The sequence below is a fragment of the Rhinopithecus bieti genome, unplaced genomic scaffold, assembly GCF_001698545.2.
Source record: "Rhinopithecus bieti isolate Rb0 unplaced genomic scaffold, ASM169854v2 scaffold_19901, whole genome shotgun sequence".
NCBI classification, from domain to species: domain Eukaryota; kingdom Metazoa; phylum Chordata; class Mammalia; order Primates; family Cercopithecidae; genus Rhinopithecus; species Rhinopithecus bieti.
The window spans coordinates 510806-531987 of NW_016809629.1; the positions used below are offsets into that span (position 1 = coordinate 510806).

Here is a 21182-nt window from a genome sequence, read left to right on the forward strand (position 1 = left end):
GACAACATACACGACCCCTCCCCCGCCGAGTCCCGCCCCACGCGCGCACAGCGGAGCAGGAGGCGCCGGGCATTCGCAGGTAATGCCGAGTCCCTGACACTTCCGTCGAGTTTTCGCAAAGGCGCCGCACGGCAAGCGACGGCCAGGTCCACGTGGGCCAGCAGGCGCGGGGGACGCAACCCGCCGTCGCCTCTAGGCCCGCGCCGGCGCCCCGCAGCCCCGGCCCCACCCCGCCGGGAGCCCGGGAGTCGGCCCCGGGGGCTTGCGGGGCGGCGCGCGCAGCCGGGCGGGTCGGCGGCGGGAGGGGAAAGGAGCCGGCTCCACTCACCGGCCGGGCGCCCCGGGGGCGGCAACCGGGACGCCGCCTTGCGTCTCTCCGGCTCAAAAAAAACTGAAAAGGGGGGAAAAGGTGAAGAAAAAAAAAAAAAGACCTTGACTCCTCGATTCATCCGCGGAAAACGCGATCGGCCGGGCAGGGAAATGGACGAAGGCAGAGGGCGCCAGGTTCCCGCTCGGTAAGCCGGTTCCGCGCGCCAAAAGGCACCGACTGCCGCGGGGGGAAAGAGCCCGCGAGCGGAGCAGCGCGTGCCACGCGTGCCGCCCTCCTGGAGCTGGCAGCGTGAGGTGAGGCCCCGCGTCACGCGCCTCCCAGTCCCCCGTTGGGGCCGCGTCACCCGGCCCCGCCCCGCGCCGCCCGCCCCGCCCCGGACGCGGGAGTAAGGGGGGGTCGCCGCCCGCCCGCCCCAGGTCCCGTGCGGTCCCCGAAGCTCCGAGCACCTGCCCGGTCCGGGAGCTGAGCTCCTCGGCGTCGCGTGGAGCAGCCAGTCGCCCGTTTCCGGAAACGCACACGGCCCAGTCGCGGCGGCCCATCTGCCAGGGCGGCGGGGGCTCAGCGGGAGGGTTGAGGCTGAATCACGCGCAGCCTGCGGGCGGCGGAAACGTCCCTAGAGCCTGGCCGCCCCGGGACCCGGGCAGCTTCCTGGGAGAGGATTACATTTTCTCCCTGCTCCACTTGACTTTCTTCCGGAAGGAGCAGGTCTCGCAGGATCGGGGCCAAGGCTGGAAGAGTTCAGGTTTGGGAGTCGTGTGTGTAACAGCTCCACGCCCTGGCCCGTGTGGCTTTGGGCAAGTTATATAACCACTGCCGCCACCCCAGCTTCTTTTCCTGTAACATGGAGCTTTAGTGCCGCCCAGCAGGGTTGTTGGGATGATTCAGTGACTCTGTGGACTGCCCAGCACCTGTGAATTGCTTTCCTCGATGTTGGGTGAAGGCCTGTGAGCTTGTATGTACCTTTCTGCTTCAGGATGCCAAGCCTTTAGTGTTTCAGAGGGATGAGAGAAAGAAATCTCATTTATTGATGCAGAGGATTTTGTTGTAAGGGACTCTAGGAACTAAGTGGTTCCAATGTGAATTTGTGTCAAAATAACAAAGTTCTAAGTGAGAGACAAAAATGGTAACATGAATGCACGATGACAAGCGGTGGTCAGTTTTACAACCACCTAGACGTGGCATGAGGAACCCAAAATCACGACACAGATTTTAAAGCTTATGATACAGTGACCTAGTCCCTAGAAGAAGTAGTTCTCGGCTGGGCATGGTGGCTCACGCCTGTAATCCAGCACTTTGAGAGGCTGAGGCGGGCAGATTGCCTGAGCTCAGGAGTTTTGAAACCAGCCTGGGCAGTATAGTGAGAGGACCCCCACTCCCCCGACTTTAAAAAACAAAAAAAAAATTACCCAGGCATGATAGCACTTGCCTGTATTCCCAGCTACCTGGGAGGCTGAGGCAGGAGAATCCCTCGATTCCGGGAGGTGGAGGTTGCAGTGAGCCGAGATCGCACCACTGCCCTCCAGCCTGGGTGGCAGAGCGAGACCTTGTTTTTTTTAAAAAAAAAAAAAGGGAAAGAAAACGCAGTTCTCATCCTAAAAGTTTGGCAACCTAAAACCAACTCCTAGTTGTCATATACTGGCAACTTTAGATACACATATTTACTTGGAACTTAATTCAGCCCATCCTAGCCTCTCCTTACTGAAATAGTTCAAGCATTACATTACAGGAAAATGTGAAAAAAGGTATCTTGCTTTAGATTCCAGAGGAAGGCTGTGGTGGTATGCAGTAAGCGCGCAACAGGTGTATGTGTGTACACTTGGTTACACTGTGGCATGCCGAGAAGGAGGGGACGGGGTCATAGTTCAGGCTGCATGTGGGCTGTGGGTCTGTACTGTGACTCAGGACCACAGCACTCCTTACTCCTGGCAGCCTTACAAAGTCATGCCATTGATCATGATTGAGGACTGGGAGGGAAAGGCCTCCCCTCTGCAAATCTTTCACAACTACACTCCTAAAAATAACTCAAGTGCATGTCCCTGGAAGCACAGAAGAGTGACCTCATGACATACCAATCATGTTGTATAATATAGGTTGTATAATTCACGTTAAAATTTTACCGTTCTGTGTCAGCAGTAATTGGAAATTTTTTCCTAAGTGTAATTAAAGACCTGCATATTTGGGGCAGGAGGAAGTAGCGCTTTGAGTAGGAATATACCATTTACTGTGGTACATGTATATACATTTCATGTGGCACATTACCAGAATCTTGCGAAAAATTAAAGCAAGAAATTAACCTGATTCTGATCCATTTTGTCATTAGAAAATAGGAAACATTTTGTAATTTGTCAGATTAATGACACCCATGAAATGTTCTAGTGACCAGTGCTGTATGGCTCCCCGTTTCTTGCCTAATTTGTTAATAACTCTCAATCCTGAAAGCTGCCTCCCTTGCTGCATAATTGTCCTGGGGCTTCTGCAGCATCTCAAATCAAGACACATAAAGTCATCTTTATTTTGCCAAACACGGTGGTGGTGGTTGCTATTTTACACTTTGGCACCAACGAAGTTTGAGATTCCATAAATTATACAGACAGTTATAGTGTCTGGGCTTCCAAAAGTTTCCATGTCTAAAGTAGGCTGATTACTTACTATAAACCATAAAGTTACATTCAGAGGAACTCTGGAATTTAGTTTTGAGGAATAAGAATTCAAACTGTCAATATGCCAAATACCTCTGTACCTCTCACTCAAAAAAAATCCACAGCCAGTCTTCAGTATCTAGGAATTGGGTATAGTCTAGTGTTTAAATAATATTTAGATAGTGCATCTACAAATGTTTACAATTTAAGTTCTGTTTTTATTGTTCCTGGCTAATTTTCACGAGACCAATCTTTATATTCAGCAGACACCCATAGTTATTTTCGTGAAATCACTCCTGCCTTCAGTGTGAAGAGTTGAAGTTAAATGGCTGTTCATGATACTCACTTTATTCTAAAGGAGTACAGTATGTCCCCAAACTTTTGACAAAGATAAGTTGTCAGAAAGGCAAAAACATGCCACGTGGCTTAGGAACAGACCTCTCCTGAAATTGCATTCTTCTTATATAGAGGCAAGCTAGAAGAAAGAACTCTGCCCTCAGTACATATGTATTAACTAGCTGGCCAAATCTACACTAATGAACACTTTGGAGGCTTACAGCATGGACTCCTGCAAGACATTTTAGTGGAAGAATTTTTGCAATGCCTTCATTATTGTAGGCAGCGTAGAAAAAATCACCGAACAACTTTTAGACTCTTTTCTTGGTATTAGAAAATGACTGATTCTCAGAAACTACAGTGCAGCTATCACCTATATTTGTCCATTTTTCTCCTGTATATAGAGTGTCTAAAACAATACTTCTGGATTTTCTTTACATATTAGGTCATTTTACTTAGACTTACCTTTTATATCCCAACACAAGGGAGGAACTTTCTCTTTAAGGAAAAATTCAGTGAGCTTCTCAAACACAAAGAAGTCATTACTTTTACTTGCTGTTTGATGCACTTGCTGTGACGACTCTAACTTTCTGTGGGAATGTCCAAAGAATGCATTTCCTAGGGTAGATGTCACAGCTGTGTCAATAGCAAAATGTATCTTTTCATCCCATAGCTGCTTTCAACCAAATTTGTCCAGCAGGCCAAAACTAGATAAAGCTCCAAACCTTTCCCAGTATGGGAGGCATGCGGGGTGAGAGAGCCGTGTTCTGGCTGTCACATCCTTGCTAGGCTGCTGTGCAACACTTTTGTAGCAGCACAGCCAGGTGTTGAGTCTCTGTGTTTTTTGTTTTTGTTTTTTGAATAGAGTCCCACTCTGTCACCCAGGCTGCAGTGCAATGGCGCGATCTCGGCTCACTGCAACCTCCGCCTCCCAGGTTCAAGTGATTCTTCTGCGTCATCCTCCCGGGTAACTGGAAATACAGGCACCCGCCATCATGCCCAGCTAATTTTTTGTATTTTTAGTAGAAATAGGGTTTCACCATGTTAGCCAGGCTGGTCTTGAACTCCTGACCTCAGGTGATCGCCCACCTTGGCCTCCCAGAGTGCTGGGATTACAGGCACCAGCAAAGTCTCTGTTTTAAAGTATTCTGTTACTTTCCTCTGGGTGTTACAATTTGGAAGCTGCAATAACATTTCAAGCTCAGTCCTTTTAGTAATATTATTTTTTATCCCAAGTTTCTTAAGGGGCCAGATTGTAAATATTTTAGGTTTTGTGGACTTTGAAACAAAATCAATATTGTGTAGGTGCAGTCCTTGGTATTTGGGAGATTGGTGCCAGGACCCCCTCAGATATCAAAATCCATAGATGCCCAAGTCCCGATATAAAATGGCATAGTATTTGCATATAACCTAAGCACATCCTCTGTGTACTTTAAATCATCTCTAAGCACTTATAATACCTAGTACAATGTAAATGCTATGTTAATAGTTGGTATAATGTATTTTTTAAAATTTGTGGGTTTTTTTGCAAATATTTTCCTTTCACGGTTGATTATGCGGATGCAGAACTGTCAGAGAGAGAGGGCCAACTGCACCATTTAAAATGTGCCACTTAGAAATGTAAATCCCATTCTTGGCTCATGGGCTGCACACAAACAGGCAGTGGACTGGATTTGGCCAGTAGGCCATATATTTGCCAACCCTTCTCCAGACAGTGCTACCATCATTAATTAAAAGAAACCCTACTTTCTTTTCTCTCTTACAGCCCCATGGCTGGGGGTTATGGAGTGATGGGTGACGATGGTTCTATTGATTATACTGTTCACGAAGCCTGGAATGAAGCCACCAATGTTTACTTGATAGTTATCCTTGTTAGCTTCGGTCTCTTCATGTATGCCAAACGGTAAATTTTTGTTTCTCAGGGTAGATAAAAACTGTGCATTTACAAGTTTTGCAAGTTTAAGAAATGTGAAATGAATATGTAAAAGTAATTGCATCAGGCTGGGCGCAGTGGCTCACACCTGTAATCCCAGCACTTTGGGAGGCCAAGGTGGGCGGATCACGAGGTCAGGAAATTGAGACAATCCTGGCCAACATGGTGAAACCCTGTCTCTACTAAAAATACAAAAAGTAGCTGGACGTGGTGGCACGTGCCTGTAATCCCAGCTACTTGGGAGGCTGAGGCAGGAGAATCACTTGAACCAGGGAGTTAGAGGTTGCCATGAGCCGAGATCGCACCACTGCACTCCAGCCTGGTGACAGAGCGAGACTCCACCTCAAAAAATAAATAAATAAAATAAATTTCATTATAATTTTTGTTCTAGTGCTGAAAGACACTGTCTACTCTGGTCTCAAGCATTGGTGGCCAAGGTTTGGCTCTGAAAACCCCATTACTGACCAGACATGGTGACTCACACCTGTAATCCCAGCACTTTGGGAGGCTGAGGCAGGTGGATCTCCTGAGGTCAGGAGTTCAAGACCAGCCTGGCCAACATGGTGAAACCCCGTCTCTACTAAAAATATAAAAATTAGCTGGGCATGATGGCGCCAGCCTGTAATCCCAGCTACTTGGGAGGCTGAGGCAGGAGAATCACTTGAACCCAGGAGGAGGATGCAGTGAGCCAAGATCGTGCAGCTGCACTCCAGCCTGGGCGACAAAGTAAGACTCCGTCACAAAAAAAAAAAAAAAAAAAATCCATTGCTTTAAGAAATGGAGAATTAAATACCACTCTTAGCCCCTCGGCCAGCTGCACAAAACTCTCAATTCTGTAATTTCTGATATAGCCCAATTTTATCATCCAGCCTGGGTTCATTGTCACCCTTCATTGAGCACATTGTTTTGGCTTAAGTCCCTGAATGCAGAAACACTGACTCCTATGTATTCAGCAAATCTCCCTTCAGCCAGTATAAGCTTTTCCTTGTTTTTTGTGCATGACTGTATCATAGCACTTGTTAAACAGCGTTAGTCTTATCTGATTACTTGTTTGTCCATTCCACAACATGTCTCTTTTGTCTTTTACCTTTGGGTCCTTGGTGTGCCGTATAGTGTAAATCTTCAATGAATATTTCCTGTCTTAATTCCAGATGTTGTAGCTTAATTTAACTGCTTTTCCACATTCCCTGGCTCCTTTCCCAGAAGTACAGTAAAAGGGGAGGTGCGGGATGCTTTAAAAAGAGGAAGAGCAGTGTTAGATTTGGATACTTCTGCAGATACATGCTTTACAGGTATCCTCTCCCAAGGTAAAAAGGCATTTGAGAGTTCAAGGTAATTAGTAATCCAGAAGTAATTTAAGTTTGGCCTGAGGAATTATTCAGAGCCCCCACTTGCGCCCAGATCTCAGCTGAACCCTCCTGGAGCAGCTGGCCTGTTGGCTCATGAACTCTAGGGGTGGTGAGAGGAGGCTCCCTGACCATCACTGATCACCTGGCAGGTGACCACTTTCCTCTAAGCCACCACTGCCTCCCCATGTTTCTTTTAAAAGCGGAGGCATGCTGTTCTTAATTTTAAAAAGATGTCTCCACTAAGGCCATGCTATTGTATTTAAGAAATATGTTTATTCATTACTTTCTAAAATTAAGGTCTGCTCACATTCAGTTTATTCTCCAGCCCAGTCATTTAGCTTTATCTGGATGACGTGAAAGGGAGGAAAAATCAGCTGTTTTCTTGTTTGTGATTTTCTCATAGGATATTTGGCTTTTGGGGATTGAGGAGAATCACAATGGAGGAACTTCACTTTGTTGTGTTAATTGGATGTGTTCAGCTACTTACGTTTCTCACTTACAGCCTCATACTTTTTAGTGAAAGAAATAATACTTTGAGCCAAGGAAGCAGCTCTCAAAGACAAAATAGAAAGTAAAATGGGCTTGTTGTCATTTAAGTCCTTTTGCCACAGCTTCTGATGACCAGGATCATAAGCATATTACAACTCTATAGACATTAATACAAACATCTCTTCTGCGTGGATTTTGTGTTTAGGAACAAAAGGAGAATTATGAGGATATTCAGCGTGCCACCAACAGAGGAAACTTTGTCAGAGCCCAACTTTTATGACACAATAAGCAAGATCCGTTTGAGACAACAACTGGAAATGTATTCCATTTGTAAGTGTATTCTGTGCTGAAAGATACACATATGCATGTTTAAAATAGATTTTCTGGAATTGAGTTCATTTAGCAAAATGTTATTAGAAATCGTAAGTGATGAAAACTTAGTGCTTTTTACAGATGTTTAATATGCTTTTCAGATACTTATCCTTTGTTCCTTTTGTATTTTATGCCATTTGCATATGATACTGGCTCAAAATAAGGCATATAACTTAATTCAACATAGCAGCATTATTCACTATAGTCAAAAGATGGAAATCACCCACATGTCCTCAGCAGATGAATGAATAAACAAAGTGTGGTGTGTCCAATGGAATGTTATTCAGCCCTTAAAAGGAAGGACATTCTGGCTGGGAGCAGTGGCTCACACCTACAATCTCAGCACTTTGGGAGACCGAGGTGGGTGAATCACAAGGTCAGGAGTTCAAGACCAGGCTGGCCAAGATGGCGAAACCCTGTCTCTACCAAAAATACAAAAATTAGCTGGGCGCATTGGTGGGTGCCTGTAATCCCAGCTACTTGGGAGGCTGAGGCAGGAGAATCGGTTGAACCCGGGAGGCGGAGGTTGCAGTGACCTGAGATCACGCCACTGGACTCTAGCCTGGGCGACAGAGCAAGACTCCGTCTCAAAAAAAGAAAAAAAGGAAGTCCATTCTGACACATGATGTGAATGAACCTCGAAGATGGTATCCTAAGTGAAATAAGACAGTCACAACAGAACAAATATTGGATTATTTCATTTACGTGAGGCAAATCATAGAGATACAAAGTAGAATGGTGGTTGCCAGGGGCTGCAGAAGAGGGGAATAGGGAGTTTAATGGGTCCAGAGTTCAGTTGGGGACGATGAGAAGAGCTCTGTGGATAGATGGTGGTAATGGTCACAGCAATGTGGGTACATGTAATACCACTGAACTGTACACTTAAAAATGGTTAAAACGGTAAAGTTTATATTATGTGTATTTTACCACATTAAAAAAATTCTTTTAAAGAAACATAAGTATTGCTAAAAAAAAAAAAAAAGTACAGAGCCTGTACAGGGACCAGGCATGGTGGCTCACGCCTGTAATCCTAGCACTTTGGGAGGCTGAGACGGGCGGATCACTTGAGGTCAGGAGTTTGAGACCAGCCAGCCAACGTGGTGAAACCCCATCTTTACTAAAAGTACAAAAATTAGCTGGACGTGGTGGTGGACACCTGTAATCCCAACTACTTAGGAGGCTGAGGCAGGAGAATTGCTTGAACCCAGGAGGCAGAGGTTGCAGTGAGCAGAGATCACGCCATTACACTCCAGCCTGGGCGACAAGAGTGAAGCTTCATCACACACACACACACACACACACACACACAAAGAGTACAGAGCCAGGAGCTCTGTATGAAAAATTCTAAGTAAAGAACTAAGTTTTTATTGACACATATGCAAAACAAGTTATCCACTGTCAGTAATATGCTCAGTAACACAGCAGATACATTATAAACCCACAGTTTATTTCTTTTTTGATGGGAATGATATAAAATAAAATCAATTCGAATTTCTGTTTGCAAGGTGTATTAGTTTTCTATTGCTGCTGTAACGAATTACCACAAATGTAGTGGCTTAAACCACATGAACATGTTGTCTTACAGTTCTGTGGGTTAGAAGCTCCACAGCAGCTGTACTGTGCTAACTTCAGGGTGCCTGCATGGTTCTGTTTTTCTAGAGCCTCTAAGGAAAATCCCTGTCTTTGCCTCCAGCTTCTCAGGGCCATCCACACTCCTTGGGTCACAGTCCCTTCCTCCATCTGCAAAGCATTGCATCTTTCTGACTATTTCATGTCCACATCTCCTTCTCTCAGAACTTAGGCAGGAAAAAAACTCTGTAATTTTAAGGGTCCATCTGATTATATTGGGCAGATAATCCAGAGTCATCTCCCCATGTCAAGGTCCCTACCTTAATCACATCTTCAGAGTCCCTTTTGTCCTGTGAGGTAACATAGGCACAGATTACGGGACAAGATGTGGACATCTTTGGGAGCCATTATGCTTATAAGCAGTGAGAACATGTGTGGATTTGCACATTTAATAAATCCCAGCATAAAGGGTCCTTAGTGCTCGTGACATATCTTGTTCTGACAGAGTCTGGTGCTTCCAGAAGAAACAGGCAACAGAATTCTTTTTTTAAATAGAAGACTCCCGAAGTTGTACGCTTTGGGCTACAAAAATCTGAATCTACCCTGAGTAGCATAAACAAATAATATCTCCTTATTGGCTAGTGAAAAATTTAGAAGAGATTGGCCAGGCGCGGTGGCTCACCCCTGTAATCTCAGTGCTTTGGGAGGCCAAGGCAGGTGGATCACGAGGTCAGGAGATCAAGACCATCCTGGCTAACACAGTGAAAACCCATCTCTACTAAAAATACAAAAAATTAGCTGGGCGTGGTGGCGGGCACCTGTAGTCCCAGCTACTCGGGAGGCTGAGGCAGGAGATTGGCGTGAACCCAGGAGGCAGAGCTTGCAGTGAGCCCAGATTGCACCACTGCACTCCAGCCTGGGCAACAGAGTGAGACTCCGTCTCAAAAAAACAAGAAGAACTCGGAAGAGATTGAAAGTTTTAAAGCTAAGCATTGGATGACGCAAAGATTTTAGCCCTGTATTTTCTCTAGTTTCAGGTTAAGACAGTTTTCTTCAAGAAACATTTCTTAGAAGTACAAAAGAAGACAGAATTGCATATTTAATTTTCTTCTTTATATTGAAGACATTATATGTTTAATCAACAATAAGCCTGTTAGATTTATAAGTTAAAATATAGTCAAATTCCTTATGGTGTGGACAAAAGCATTATTATTAACTTTAAGATGGAAATGACAGGTAATAAAGGAAGAAATTACAAAACATTAATTTTAAGAGCTTAGATCAGGCATGATGGCTCACACCTGTAATCCCAGCACTTTGGGAGGCCAAGGCAGAATGATCGTTTGAGCCCAGGAGTTCAAGACCAGCCTGGGCGACATGGTGAAACCCTGTCTCTACTAAAAATACAAAAAATTAGCTAGGCGTGGTGATATCAGGCAGTAGTCCCAGCTACTTGGGAGGCTGAGGTGGCAGGATTGTTTGAGCCTGGGAGGTCGAAGCAGCAGTGAGCCATGATTGTGCCACTGCACTCCAACCTTGGTGACAGAGTGAGACACTGTCTCAAAAATAAATATAATTTTGAAGTTTTAAGAGCTTAATGTTTATATTTTAAAGCTCTGAATAATCCTGATACATGAATAATAATAAACATAAAAATTGGCATCAGCAGTGTTGAGAAATGAGAGGATCATGAAGTGTAATACATCTTTTCCAAAGAAACAAAATTGTTTTAATTCTAGACTAATTACTTAGCCGGGTGCAGTGGCTCGTATCTGTAATCCCAGCACTTTAAGAGGCCGAGGCGAGAGGATCCCTTGAGGCCAGGAGTTCAAGACCAGCCTGGGCAACATGGCGAGACCCCATTTCTGCAAAAAAATACAAAATTAGCTGGGTGTGGTGGTGTCTGTCTGTGGTCTCAGCTACCTGGGAAGCTGAGGTGGGAAGATTGCTTGAGCCCAATAGGTTGAAGCTGCAGTGAGCTGTGATTGTGCCACTGCACCACAGCCTGGGCATCAGAGGGAGACTATCTCTGAAACAGACAAACAAAAACTAATTCTTTATTGAGAATCATGACTTGACTGTAATTTAATGATATTAAGTAGTAATCATTTTGCAGTTTTATTAATTTTATCTCTTCTTTTCTTGTTGTTTTGTGAATAGCAAGAAAGTACGACTATCAGCAGCCACAAAACCAAGCTGACAGTGTGCAGCTCTCATTGGAATGAAGCCTCAGAAAATGAGCAACAGAAGTAATTGTTGCAAGCTCCTGATTCTTTCTACTAAATCGTGAACAGCTTTAAAAACATTTCTGTCTGCATAAAATTATTTTGCTTGTGACTTTTCCCCAATTGTTTTGTGCATTGTTTTGCTTTTTTAAATTGCATCTCCAAGTCATTGTTAGGTAAATACAAATGGCTCAAAAGGCCTTGACACAGGGAGCCTGCACATATCCAGGATATATGTAACCAGCGATGGTGACTTGACCTTGCAAAGACCTGTGATTCCTTCAGGATAAAATCAGTGAGAAATAAAAACACATCTTGGGAAGCGGGAATCCTGGAGTTTATGCCGTTTACAATATTAAAAAATAAAAATGCAACCATTGGAATAACTTCCTGTTCGATTGTATTCTGTGAGTGATAAGTATCAGATCAGATCAATAACATTAATTTATTGTTAACAGCTCTTTTTTTTTTTTGGAGACAGTCTGTCACCCAGGCTGGAGTGCAGTGGCACGATCTCTGCTCACTGCAACTTCTGCCTCCCAGGTTTAAGCGTTTCTCCTGCTGCAGCCTCCTGAATATGCTGTTAACAGCTCTTTAATTAATGATCTTTGCTTCTTCAGAACTTGTATGGTGGACTGTCCTATCTACATCATGATGCATTCTCCTGTGCTAATTTTAAAAGCTTTCTATAACTAGACTTTTTCCTCATTATGCTCCCAGGAGCGAGTTTGTTTTTATCCCCCAGTTTCATTTCCAGCAGGTAGCTCTACTTTAGGCCATACTGGGCCCCTGCTGTTGAATAAATGGATGCCTCTATATTGGCATTGGCAACTCTGTGGTAATAGTACTACCAATGGCGAATGTTGCCGTCTGGTTACTTGGCATGCTAAGCTTTCCCAAAGAGCTTCATATCTTTTCTCATTCTGTACTATACAATGAAATGTTTTTACCTAATTTTTCATATTTATTTAAATAAAATGACTGGGTAGTAGTGGGGAAGTTTAATTGTCCACGTAAGTCAAAAGAATCCATTTTTGAACTAGAGCTATTTTCAATTATAAGAGTTAGTTGGCTGGGCACGGTGGCTCATGCCTGAAATTCCAGCACTTTGGGAGGCCAAGGTGGGAGGATCACGAAGTCAGGAGTTGGAGACCAGCCTGGCCAACGTGGTTAAACCCCATCTCTACTAAAAATACAAAATTAGAAGGGTGTGCTGGCTTGCGCCTGTAATCCCAGCCACTCGGGAGGCTGAGGCAGAATTGCGTGAATCTGAGAGGTGGAGGTTGCAATGAGCTGAGATCGTGCCACTGCATTCCAGCCTAGGCGACAGAGCAAGACTTCGTCTCAGAAAAAAAAAAAAAAATTAATAATGACTTCAAGTATTATTTCCTTTTCCCCTTATTGTGAAATAAAATACACATTTTAAGTGAAAAGGTTTAGATCAAATAAAATCATTCAGGGAAATTGCACTTACTTTAAAAAATGTGTTGTTCAAAAATGTATGTATTGTACAAAGTGAATTGACCAAATAGAATAATTCTTAACTCACAAAGGAGTTTGAGCGCACTGCCTATATATCGAATTTAAATCTGACTCAAGGATTGTAAACAGTTGTAATTATGGGTTGTAGTAGCAGAACAGCAAGGGGACAATCTTCGAAACTTGCCTTTGCCTAGGAGAACTACTGTATATTTCCATGAGTGAATTTAATCAGCAGTAGGAGTGGTTTACTTGTCACTGACATGTGGCACAATCTCGACAAATTACACAAACTGGCTATCTCAGATTTGTAAAATTAATGTACATAAATAAATATAAGTCACACAATGAAATGAATTGTTTTCTTTGTGTCCACTAGATAGAGATGGCCATAACTACAAAGTAGTAGATTGTTTGATGAGCATCAAACCCTGGTAAGTGAGAGGTGAATTCCTCTCCGTTTTTTCCTTAAAGCAAACCGATGGGAATTGCACACACCCCACTGGCAGGAACAACAGCAAGCTGGCTTTGAAGTCTCTTCCCTGCTTCAACAGCTGAACTGGGGAGAATGCAAGCCCTGCAACCACACTTCAAAGCAGCACTGTCTGGCTGTCCTGCTTCTACCCAACATCCACCTGAGGCTCAACGGAACTGTTTTCTTTGGAAGAAAAATGGAACGACTAATAAGCTAGTAATTAACCCTTGTATTCTTCTGGTTTCATCTTCCCTTTTTAATGTGTAAGATATTCAGCAGTAAGCACTGGTCAGTCTGCCCTGGTGCACAGCTTGAGTGTGTTAAATAACTGGCTGTTTAGCTGATGCCAGGCAGCTGCGTGAAGGGGAGAAGGCTGTCTCCAAGGGCACAGATGTTTGCTGTTGACCTCACGCTGTGTCTGGTTGAGTTACTCATGATTCATCGGAAAACGACATGCAAGGTTTATGGTAAAACTGCTGTAACGTCGGAAGTATTTTAAGGGTTCACTAAAAGTAAGATAAAATAGTAATAAAAATAGTTTCAGATGTTAAGATGATATAAGAATAAATTTAACCTAGAAAATAAAGGGAGAAGGAACAAAACATTGTATAGAGCCAAGTAATTCATTCAATGGTTGGTCCTGGAGTGTTTCCCCTGTGCTTGCTGTATGTGATCCTCTTCCATAGGCTATTCTAGTAGCAGAACTAGAATAAGAGGTGCCGGAAAACTAACGGAAATAGGAAGGGCACTGAGCTAACCTCCAACATGTTCACAATAGTGAGGACCAGAGGGCAGGGGCTGGTGCTCCTGTACTTCCCACTTGGCTCCTTAATGAAGCCAGAGCCAAACTTAGACAAAGCTATAAAGCAGGAAAAATGTCCCACTTCTCCCATTTACATCCCTCTTTATCCTCCCATAAGCCTATGAGTGAGACAGGTCTTGAATGAGGATTTAAGAATGGGAATGAGGAACTCAGAACTAAAGTGGTGAACCCTACACATCATAACAGACATGCAAACTTTCTTTGACCTCTAACCCCAAATAAGTGGCATTCAGCATTGGACCTTATACTAATGAAACCGTTAATTTTATTTTATTTTATTTTATTTTATTTTATTTTATTTTATTTTATTTTATTTTATTTGAGACGGAGTCTCACTCTGTCATCCAGGCTGGAGTGCAGTGGCGCCATCTCGGCTCACTGCAACCTCTGCCTCCTGGGTTCAAGTGATTCTCCTGCCTCAGCCTCCTGAGTAGCTGGGATTACTGGCATGTGCCACCACACTGGGCTAATTTGTATAGTTTTCATAGAGATGGGGTTTCGCCATGTTGGCCAGGCTGGTCTCAAATTCCTGACCTCAGGTGATCCACCCACCTCGGCCTCCCAAAGTGAGATTATAGGCATGAGCCACTGCGTCCAGCCTTACCTTTATTTTATTTAGATACAGTAAAAAAACTAAGACCATTTGTGGAGGTAACATTCCACAATCCAGATTGGAAGGTGGAGTAAGTCAAAGGGGAGGCCCCTCCCTGGCGCCGGTTTTGATGCTAAAGGAGCACTGTGCTTTCACCTCTTTCAGGGTGATATTTCTAGCTCCAGAGTTTCTTTTCTTCCAAATGGAGAAGTGACAGAGGTCTCACTGTTAGGAAAGAGTGGCTCTATCTCTGGGGTTTTTATGAATATATATTTTGACAAAATTCAAACTAGTCAAAGGAAATTGAGAATGTTTAACTACAGCTGATTTGGTGGTGTTAACTGCAAGATGCTTTTGGGCTCAGCAATCAGAATTTCTTGAGAAAATGAACCACGTAAGTGTAAAATGTCTATGAGAAAACAAGTAAATGTACATGGTATTCCTTTAGTGGGTAGGGAGAAGGGATTGTAATGTCTCGAATAACATCTTTATTTTGAAGTCTAAAGAACCAGGCCCATTCAAGTTGACTTTAGTTTTACATAATTCTTTATATCTGAAAGGATTTCTAGCACCTAATATTGGCATAGTAACTAGCCCAAAGTAAATGCTCAATAACTACTTGTTGAATTAATTAATTTACTTGTAATAGTTTATAGAGGTGATTTTTTTATGTGTGTTTTTTAAAAGTGTAGTCTCCACTTCTGATAATGGCAGAGTAATTGTGTCAGACTAACTCTTGGAGATAGTGACAATAAGTTCAGGACAAAATATTTAGAAAACAACTATTTGGGCTGGGTGCGGTGGCTCATTCCTGTAATCCCAGCATTTTGGGAGGCCAAGGTAGGTGGATCACGAGGTCAGGGGTTCGAGACCAGCCTGGCCAATATGGTGAAACCCCATCTCTACTAATAATACAAAAATCACACACCTGGAGTCCCAGCTACTCAGGATGCCTAGACAGGAGAATTGCTTGAAACCGGGAGGCAGAGGTTGCAGTGAGCCAAGATCGCACCGCTACACTCCAGCCTGGGCGTTAGGGAGTGACTCCATCTCGAAAAACATAATGAAACAACCCCCCCCCCAACAACTATTTGGAAGTAACTCTATGTAGACAAACAAACCAGAAGGAAGATGACCTTTAAGAGAAGGGCACCGGTTGAGATTCTCATTTCTACAGTTTTTTGCCTGAAGGCATTTCCCAGTCCACAGCTCAGGACTATGGGGGAACACAGGCAGAAAGCCATGGTCTCTGAGGACAGAGCTCAGGGACTCTGGAGAGATGACAAGGACAGGACATCCCAGAAAGAAGTGAACCACAGAAGAACTGCATGTAAATTTGGGCAAGTTTTTGGCTGATCCTTGAACTATGGTCTGTAGTCTCTCAGGAGCCTATCAGGAAGCAAATCGCTAAAAAGGCTGAAAGAAGCTGAGGTTGCAGTGAGCTGAGATTGTGCCACCACACTCCAGCAGCCTGGGCAACAGAGCCAAAGTCCATCTCATAAAAAAAGCTGAAAGAACTGAGCAGTTTTCAGCTGCTGCCACCACAGGAATTGCCATTCAAATCTTGCCAAATTAATTTTGCTTGCTAGAACAAAAATCAGCACTTTTCAGAGAAAGATAACAGAATCTAGAGACTTTGTATCATTCACAATGTCCAATATGTAATAAAAAAATTACAGGAATTTGAGAAGAATAGGGAAATGAGAACAGAAAGAACAGGAAAATGAGACTATAGTCAAAGAGAAAAAAATGTGACAATGCAGTCCGTAGCCGAGAAAAAGCAGTCAATGAAAACTGACTTCAAAATTACCCAGATATTGGATTGGCAGATAATAACTTTGTTTAATTTTTATTGATTTTTTATTTTTTTGAGTCAGGGTCTCACTCTGTCACCCAGGCTGGGGTGCAGTGGCACAATCACAGCTCACTGCAGCCTTGACCTCCCGGGCTCTGGTGATCCTCCCAACTCTGCCTCTTGAGTAGCTGGGACTACAGTCACACACCACCATGCTGAGCTAATTTTTTGTATTTTTAGTAGAGAAGGAGTTTTGCCATGTTGCCCACGCTGGTCTCGAACTCCTGGACTCAAGCCATCTGCCCACCTCAGCCTCCCAAATTGCTAGCATTACAGGCACATGTGCTACCTACCGTACCCAGCCAACAGATAAGAACTTTAAAGCAGCCATTACATATATGTTTAGAGAAACGAAATACTTTCAGATAAATGATCATTGAAAGGATTTATCAGCAGCAGATCTTTTCTACAAGAAATACTAAAGGAAACTATTTGGCCTAAAGAGAAGTGACAGCAGATAGAAAGTCAGTTCTCAGCAAACTACAGGCATATGAGTGAACAGATGAGGAGAGACATGGATGAAGCAAGTGGGGCTTTTACCAAGTAGGGATCAAAAGCGTGTAGGAGTTTCTTGCACTGGAATAACTTTTTCTATAAGCTTGAAGTTTGTTAATTTATAGAAAAAGCATTTATGAATCCATTTCTTATTTAACCAGGTTTTGTTTTTCCTCTCATACCAATTATTAGTAAAATTGAAAAACAGGTGAGGTGTCTAAGGTGTCTTAGACAAGCTTATGCTTCTTTATTCTCTACTTAGTCCCATAGTATCTAATATCCTCCTGTTCCCTATCAAAATCTACTTCCAGAAAGGAATCTAAAACACACTTCCACAAAAGTCTAGATGACTGATAACAGTCAAAGCGTTACACTTACAGGTTGTTTGGTCTGCATTTTAACAGAGAGAGGTTTCAATAGGAGGGAAATGAAGTTTTTAGACATTAGAGAGCAGTGATAATTTTTAGAGATAAGAAAGTGTTTATGGCTTCTGAAGTCACATCATGTAAGCAATTAACTAAACTTCGCCTTCTTGTCTGGCCACCACTTACAATTCTGCTCTCCTCTATCATCTTTTTTTATTTTTTTCTCCTCCTGCCCCAAGACAGAGTTTCACTCTTGTTGCTCAGGCTGAGTGCAGCCGCAATCTCGGTTTACTGCAACCTCCGCCTCCTGGGTTCACGCCATTCTCCCGCCTTAGTCTCCTGTGTAGCTGGGATTACAGATGTGCGCCACCACACCCTTTTTTGCATTTTTAGTAGAGATGGGGTTTCACCATGTTGGTCAGGCTGGTCTCCATTGATCTCAGGTGATCCACCTACCCCAGTCTCCCAAGGTGCTGGGATTATAGGCGTGAGCCACCACGCCTGGCCCTCCTCTATCATCTTAAACATTAGCAATCAGAGTGTCAACTGTTCCCCATAAAAATTATTAAATGCACTGGAACTCCTAAAAAAAAAAAAAAAAGGGATTCTGGCTGGGTACAGTGGCTCACGCCTGTAATCCCAGCACTTTGGGAAGTCGAGATGGGAGGATCCCCTAAGGTCTAGAGTTTGAGACCAGCCTGACCAACACGGAAAAACCCCCTCTGTACTAAAAATACAAAATTAACTAGGCTTGGTGGTGCAGGCCTGTAATCCCAGCTACTCAGGAGGCTAAGGCAGGAGGATCACTTGAACCCAGGAGGCAGAGGTTGTGGTGAGCCGAGATCGCCCCATTGCACTCCAGCCTGGGCCACAAGAGCAAAACTCCTTCTCAAAAAAAAGTGATTTTACAGTTTTGAATCCATTTAAAACAGGGCTGTCAACTCTATTGTCTTATCCCCTTGAGACAGGAAGATAGAATGCATCCAGAATTGGTTCCTTCTGGTGGGTTCTTGGTCTCACTGACTTCAAGAATGAAGCTGTGGACCCTCGTGGTGAGTGTTACAGTTCTTAAAGATGGTGTGTGCAGAGTTTGTTCCTTCAGATGTTCAGATGTGTCTGGAGTTTCTTCCTTCTAGTGGGTTCGTGGTCTCACTGACTTCAGGAGTGAAGTTGCAGACCTCCACAGTGAGTATTATAGCTCTTAAAGGTAGTACAGACCCAAAGAATGAGCAGCAGCAAGATTTATTGTGAAGAATGAAAGAACAAAGCTTCCACAGCATGGAAGGGGACCCGAGCAGGTTGCTCCTGCTGGCTCAGGTGGTCAGCTTTTATTCCCTTATTTGGTCCCGCCCACATCCTGCTGATTGGTCCATTTTACAGAGTGCTGATTGGTGCATTTACAAACCTTTAGCTAGACACAGAGTGCTGACTGGCGTGTTTACAATCCTTCAGCTAGACAGAAAAGTTCTCCAAGTCCCCACCCGACACAGAAGCCCAGCTGGCTTCACCTCTCAATTCCCCCCTCTAAACAGGACACCCCAACTGCTGTTGGGAATTGGGCGATGACTGCTCTAGCTACTTCCTGCTGGATGGGGCGAAGAAGGGGCCCTGCAGTTGTAGTGTCCTCCAGAGGGGAACTCTCTAGGCCAGTGAAAGGGCTAGCAGGTTGGTCCAGGAGTCCTTGGTAGAAGCTGTTAGTTGAGCTCATTTGGGGTTCCATTTGTAAGACCATCTGTAGCTTGATGGCCTCGATCCTAGAGGAAACAAATTTGACAAAGAAGTTAAAAATACAGGGCCTGGCAAGTAATAGCAAGATGGCTGCCATGGGACCTAGAAAGTGGATAAGCCATGTTGCCCAACTCCAGAGGTTGGTATAAGAGTTTGAAAGGCATCTGATTTCAGAAGCCTTTCCTGTAAACATCGGGCGGCATCTCATACTATCCATGACTGGCTAGTGTAAAAACAACACTCTTCCCCTAAGAGGCGCAGAGTCCTCCTTTCTCAGCAGTGAGGAGGTCTAGGCCTCAGTGGTTTTGGAGAGTCACTGCTCCCAGAAAGTCTATTTGGGATTGTAGAGTAAGGATAGATTTCATTATTTCTTACAAACTGAGAAATCCTTTGAGAGTGTGTGGGTAGTAGGATAATGAAGTAGACAAACTGACTATTCTGGTTGTTGTAGTAGTAGCCATTCCCAACCGTATAAGTAGGGGTATTAGTTGTACGGCTCTGTGCTGACGGACTTGAGCTTTGAGGGGTACTGATAGGGTCTGATTTCCTGGGACAATGTTAATGTTGGGACTTAGAAAGATTAAGGTGCAGGTGCCTGTCCAGTTAGTGGGGAGGCAGATATAGGTTGACGTTCCACATAAGAAGAATACACCTTGGCTGGGTAGACAGAACTGGTTGTGTATGTTAAAAAGGTGTGTGAATTTGTTGTTTTCATTTTCCCATACTGCTAGAGTACTTCCCAAGGTAGCTCTGGTGAGTGGCTGGAAAGGGGTGTTGGGAGCAAACTGAGTGGCTCCCTGTGTTCTATTTTGTTTTCATCCTGGCAGGAGCTACAGTATATACTCCTGTCGTAAAGAGTATGGTTAGTATGCTGCTTAATAATATGATGAAATAGTAAAAGGATTCCATTAAAGGGGCAAGGAGAGGTGTTAAAGATAAAGATTATGTAGGTTTTCACTTATCTTTTTTAAGGAGGATGGGGTTTTTCTTCAGGATCAGTGGTAGGAGCCTCTTCAGTCTGGGATGTTTCCTTCCGAAATAGGAGATGCAAGTCCTCCAACAGTTCGTGGGTGTATCAAGGCTGGTCTGACTGATCTTGGGACTCCTGAGCTAACGGTCCCGCAGGTTCCACAGGGGTGTCCAAAATTTGACTCAGATGTGGTGAATCCAAGATTCCACTCCTGACACCTTAACTGCAGTGGGGGTAGAGAGGATTACTGAGTACAGTCCTTCCCACAAAAAGACCATAGATGGGGAAGTAGAGGGGAGAGATTTGACCAACACTATATCTCCTGGTTGAAACAACTCTATTCCTTTTTCTCTGTGACATCCTACAGGTAGGTTTTTAAGGTTTTGTTGGTATTTTGCCAAAGAAGTTATATCTTTGACAAAGTTGGCTGATTCCTGATCAAGTAGGAGGTCATTTGTGAGAAAAGGTCTTCCACACAGCATTTCATATGGACTGAGCCCTATTTTGTGAGGAGAATTTCGAATTCTCAACAAGGCCATGGGCAAAATAGTAGGCCATGGGAGATGAGTTTCTTGTGTTAGTTTCCTTAAATGTCTCTTGAGTGTTTCATTTGCCTTCTCAACCTTCCCTGAGGATTGTGGCCTCCAGGCACAGTGAAAGTGATATTGTATCCCTAGCATCCTGGAAATTCCCTGAGTTATCATGGCTTTAAAAGCCAGACCATTGTCCCTCTGTAAGCTTTGAGGAAGTCCAAATCTAGGAATTATTTCATGAATTAGGACTCTAATCACTTCCTGAGCCTTCTCTGTCTTGCAGGGGAAAGCTTCTACCCAATTTGTAAAAGTATCAGCATAGACCAATAAATATTGAAATCCCTTTGACTTAGGCATATGGGTGAAGTCTAACTGCCAGTGCTCTCCAGGATAGTGACCTATTCTTTGTTCTCCCAAAGGGGCCTTATGATGGACCAAGGGATTATTCCTTTGGCACACCTCACAGGGTTTGACTACCTGTCAAACAGTACGGAGGAGACTTGGCCCTGTAAATAGGAATTTGGCCATTTGATGAGTGTTTTCAATACTCATATGAAAAGTTTGGTGGAGGGTTTTAAGTATTTTCCACTGGCTGGCTTTGGGTATAAGTACCTTTCCTTCTTC

General features: G+C 43.8%; 2 protein-coding genes across 7 annotated transcripts in view; one reads left to right on the forward strand and one right to left on the reverse strand.

The window, feature by feature from the left end:
• Positions 1–913, reverse strand: part of SLC20A2 (solute carrier family 20 member 2) — a 128293-nt gene extending 127380 nt beyond the window's left edge. The window contains exon 1 of one of the 2 annotated variants that reach the window (XM_017889847.1): positions 778–913. The gene's annotated coding sequence lies outside the window, so the exon portion shown is untranslated. The remainder of the gene's footprint in view (positions 1–777) is intronic. The other variant, XM_017889849.1, reaches the window with a different exon arrangement.
• SMIM19 (small integral membrane protein 19) lies at positions 21–11646 on the forward strand. 5 transcript variants are annotated; one of them, XM_017889854.1, is made up of 4 exons: positions 21–79; positions 5072–5209; positions 7283–7407; positions 11179–11646. In XM_017889854.1, the coding sequence occupies exons 2-4, from the start codon at positions 5076–5078 to the stop codon at positions 11241–11243; spliced, it is 324 nt and encodes a 107-aa protein (XP_017745343.1). In that variant the 5' UTR covers positions 21–79; positions 5072–5075; the 3' UTR covers positions 11244–11646. The 5 variants fall into 5 exon arrangements, with proteins under 5 accessions (XP_017745343.1, XP_017745342.1, XP_017745340.1 ...); XM_017889853.1 differs by lacking the exon at positions 21–79 and adding an exon at positions 483–619; XM_017889851.1 differs by lacking the exon at positions 21–79 and adding an exon at positions 527–1283.
• Positions 11647–21182: the final 9536 nt, after the last annotated feature.

Coding starts and splice junctions, on each gene's coding strand:
- SMIM19 (XM_017889854.1), top strand. CDS start 5,076: ATGGCTGGGGGTTATGGAGTGATGGGTGACGATGGTTCTATTGATTAT. Junction 5,210..7,282: donor CTCTTCATGTATGCCAAACG/GTAAATTTTTGT, acceptor TTTTGTGTTTAG/GAACAAAAGGAGAATTATGA. Junction 7,408..11,178: donor ACTGGAAATGTATTCCATTT/GTAAGTGTATTC, acceptor TTTTGTGAATAG/CAAGAAAGTACGACTATCAG.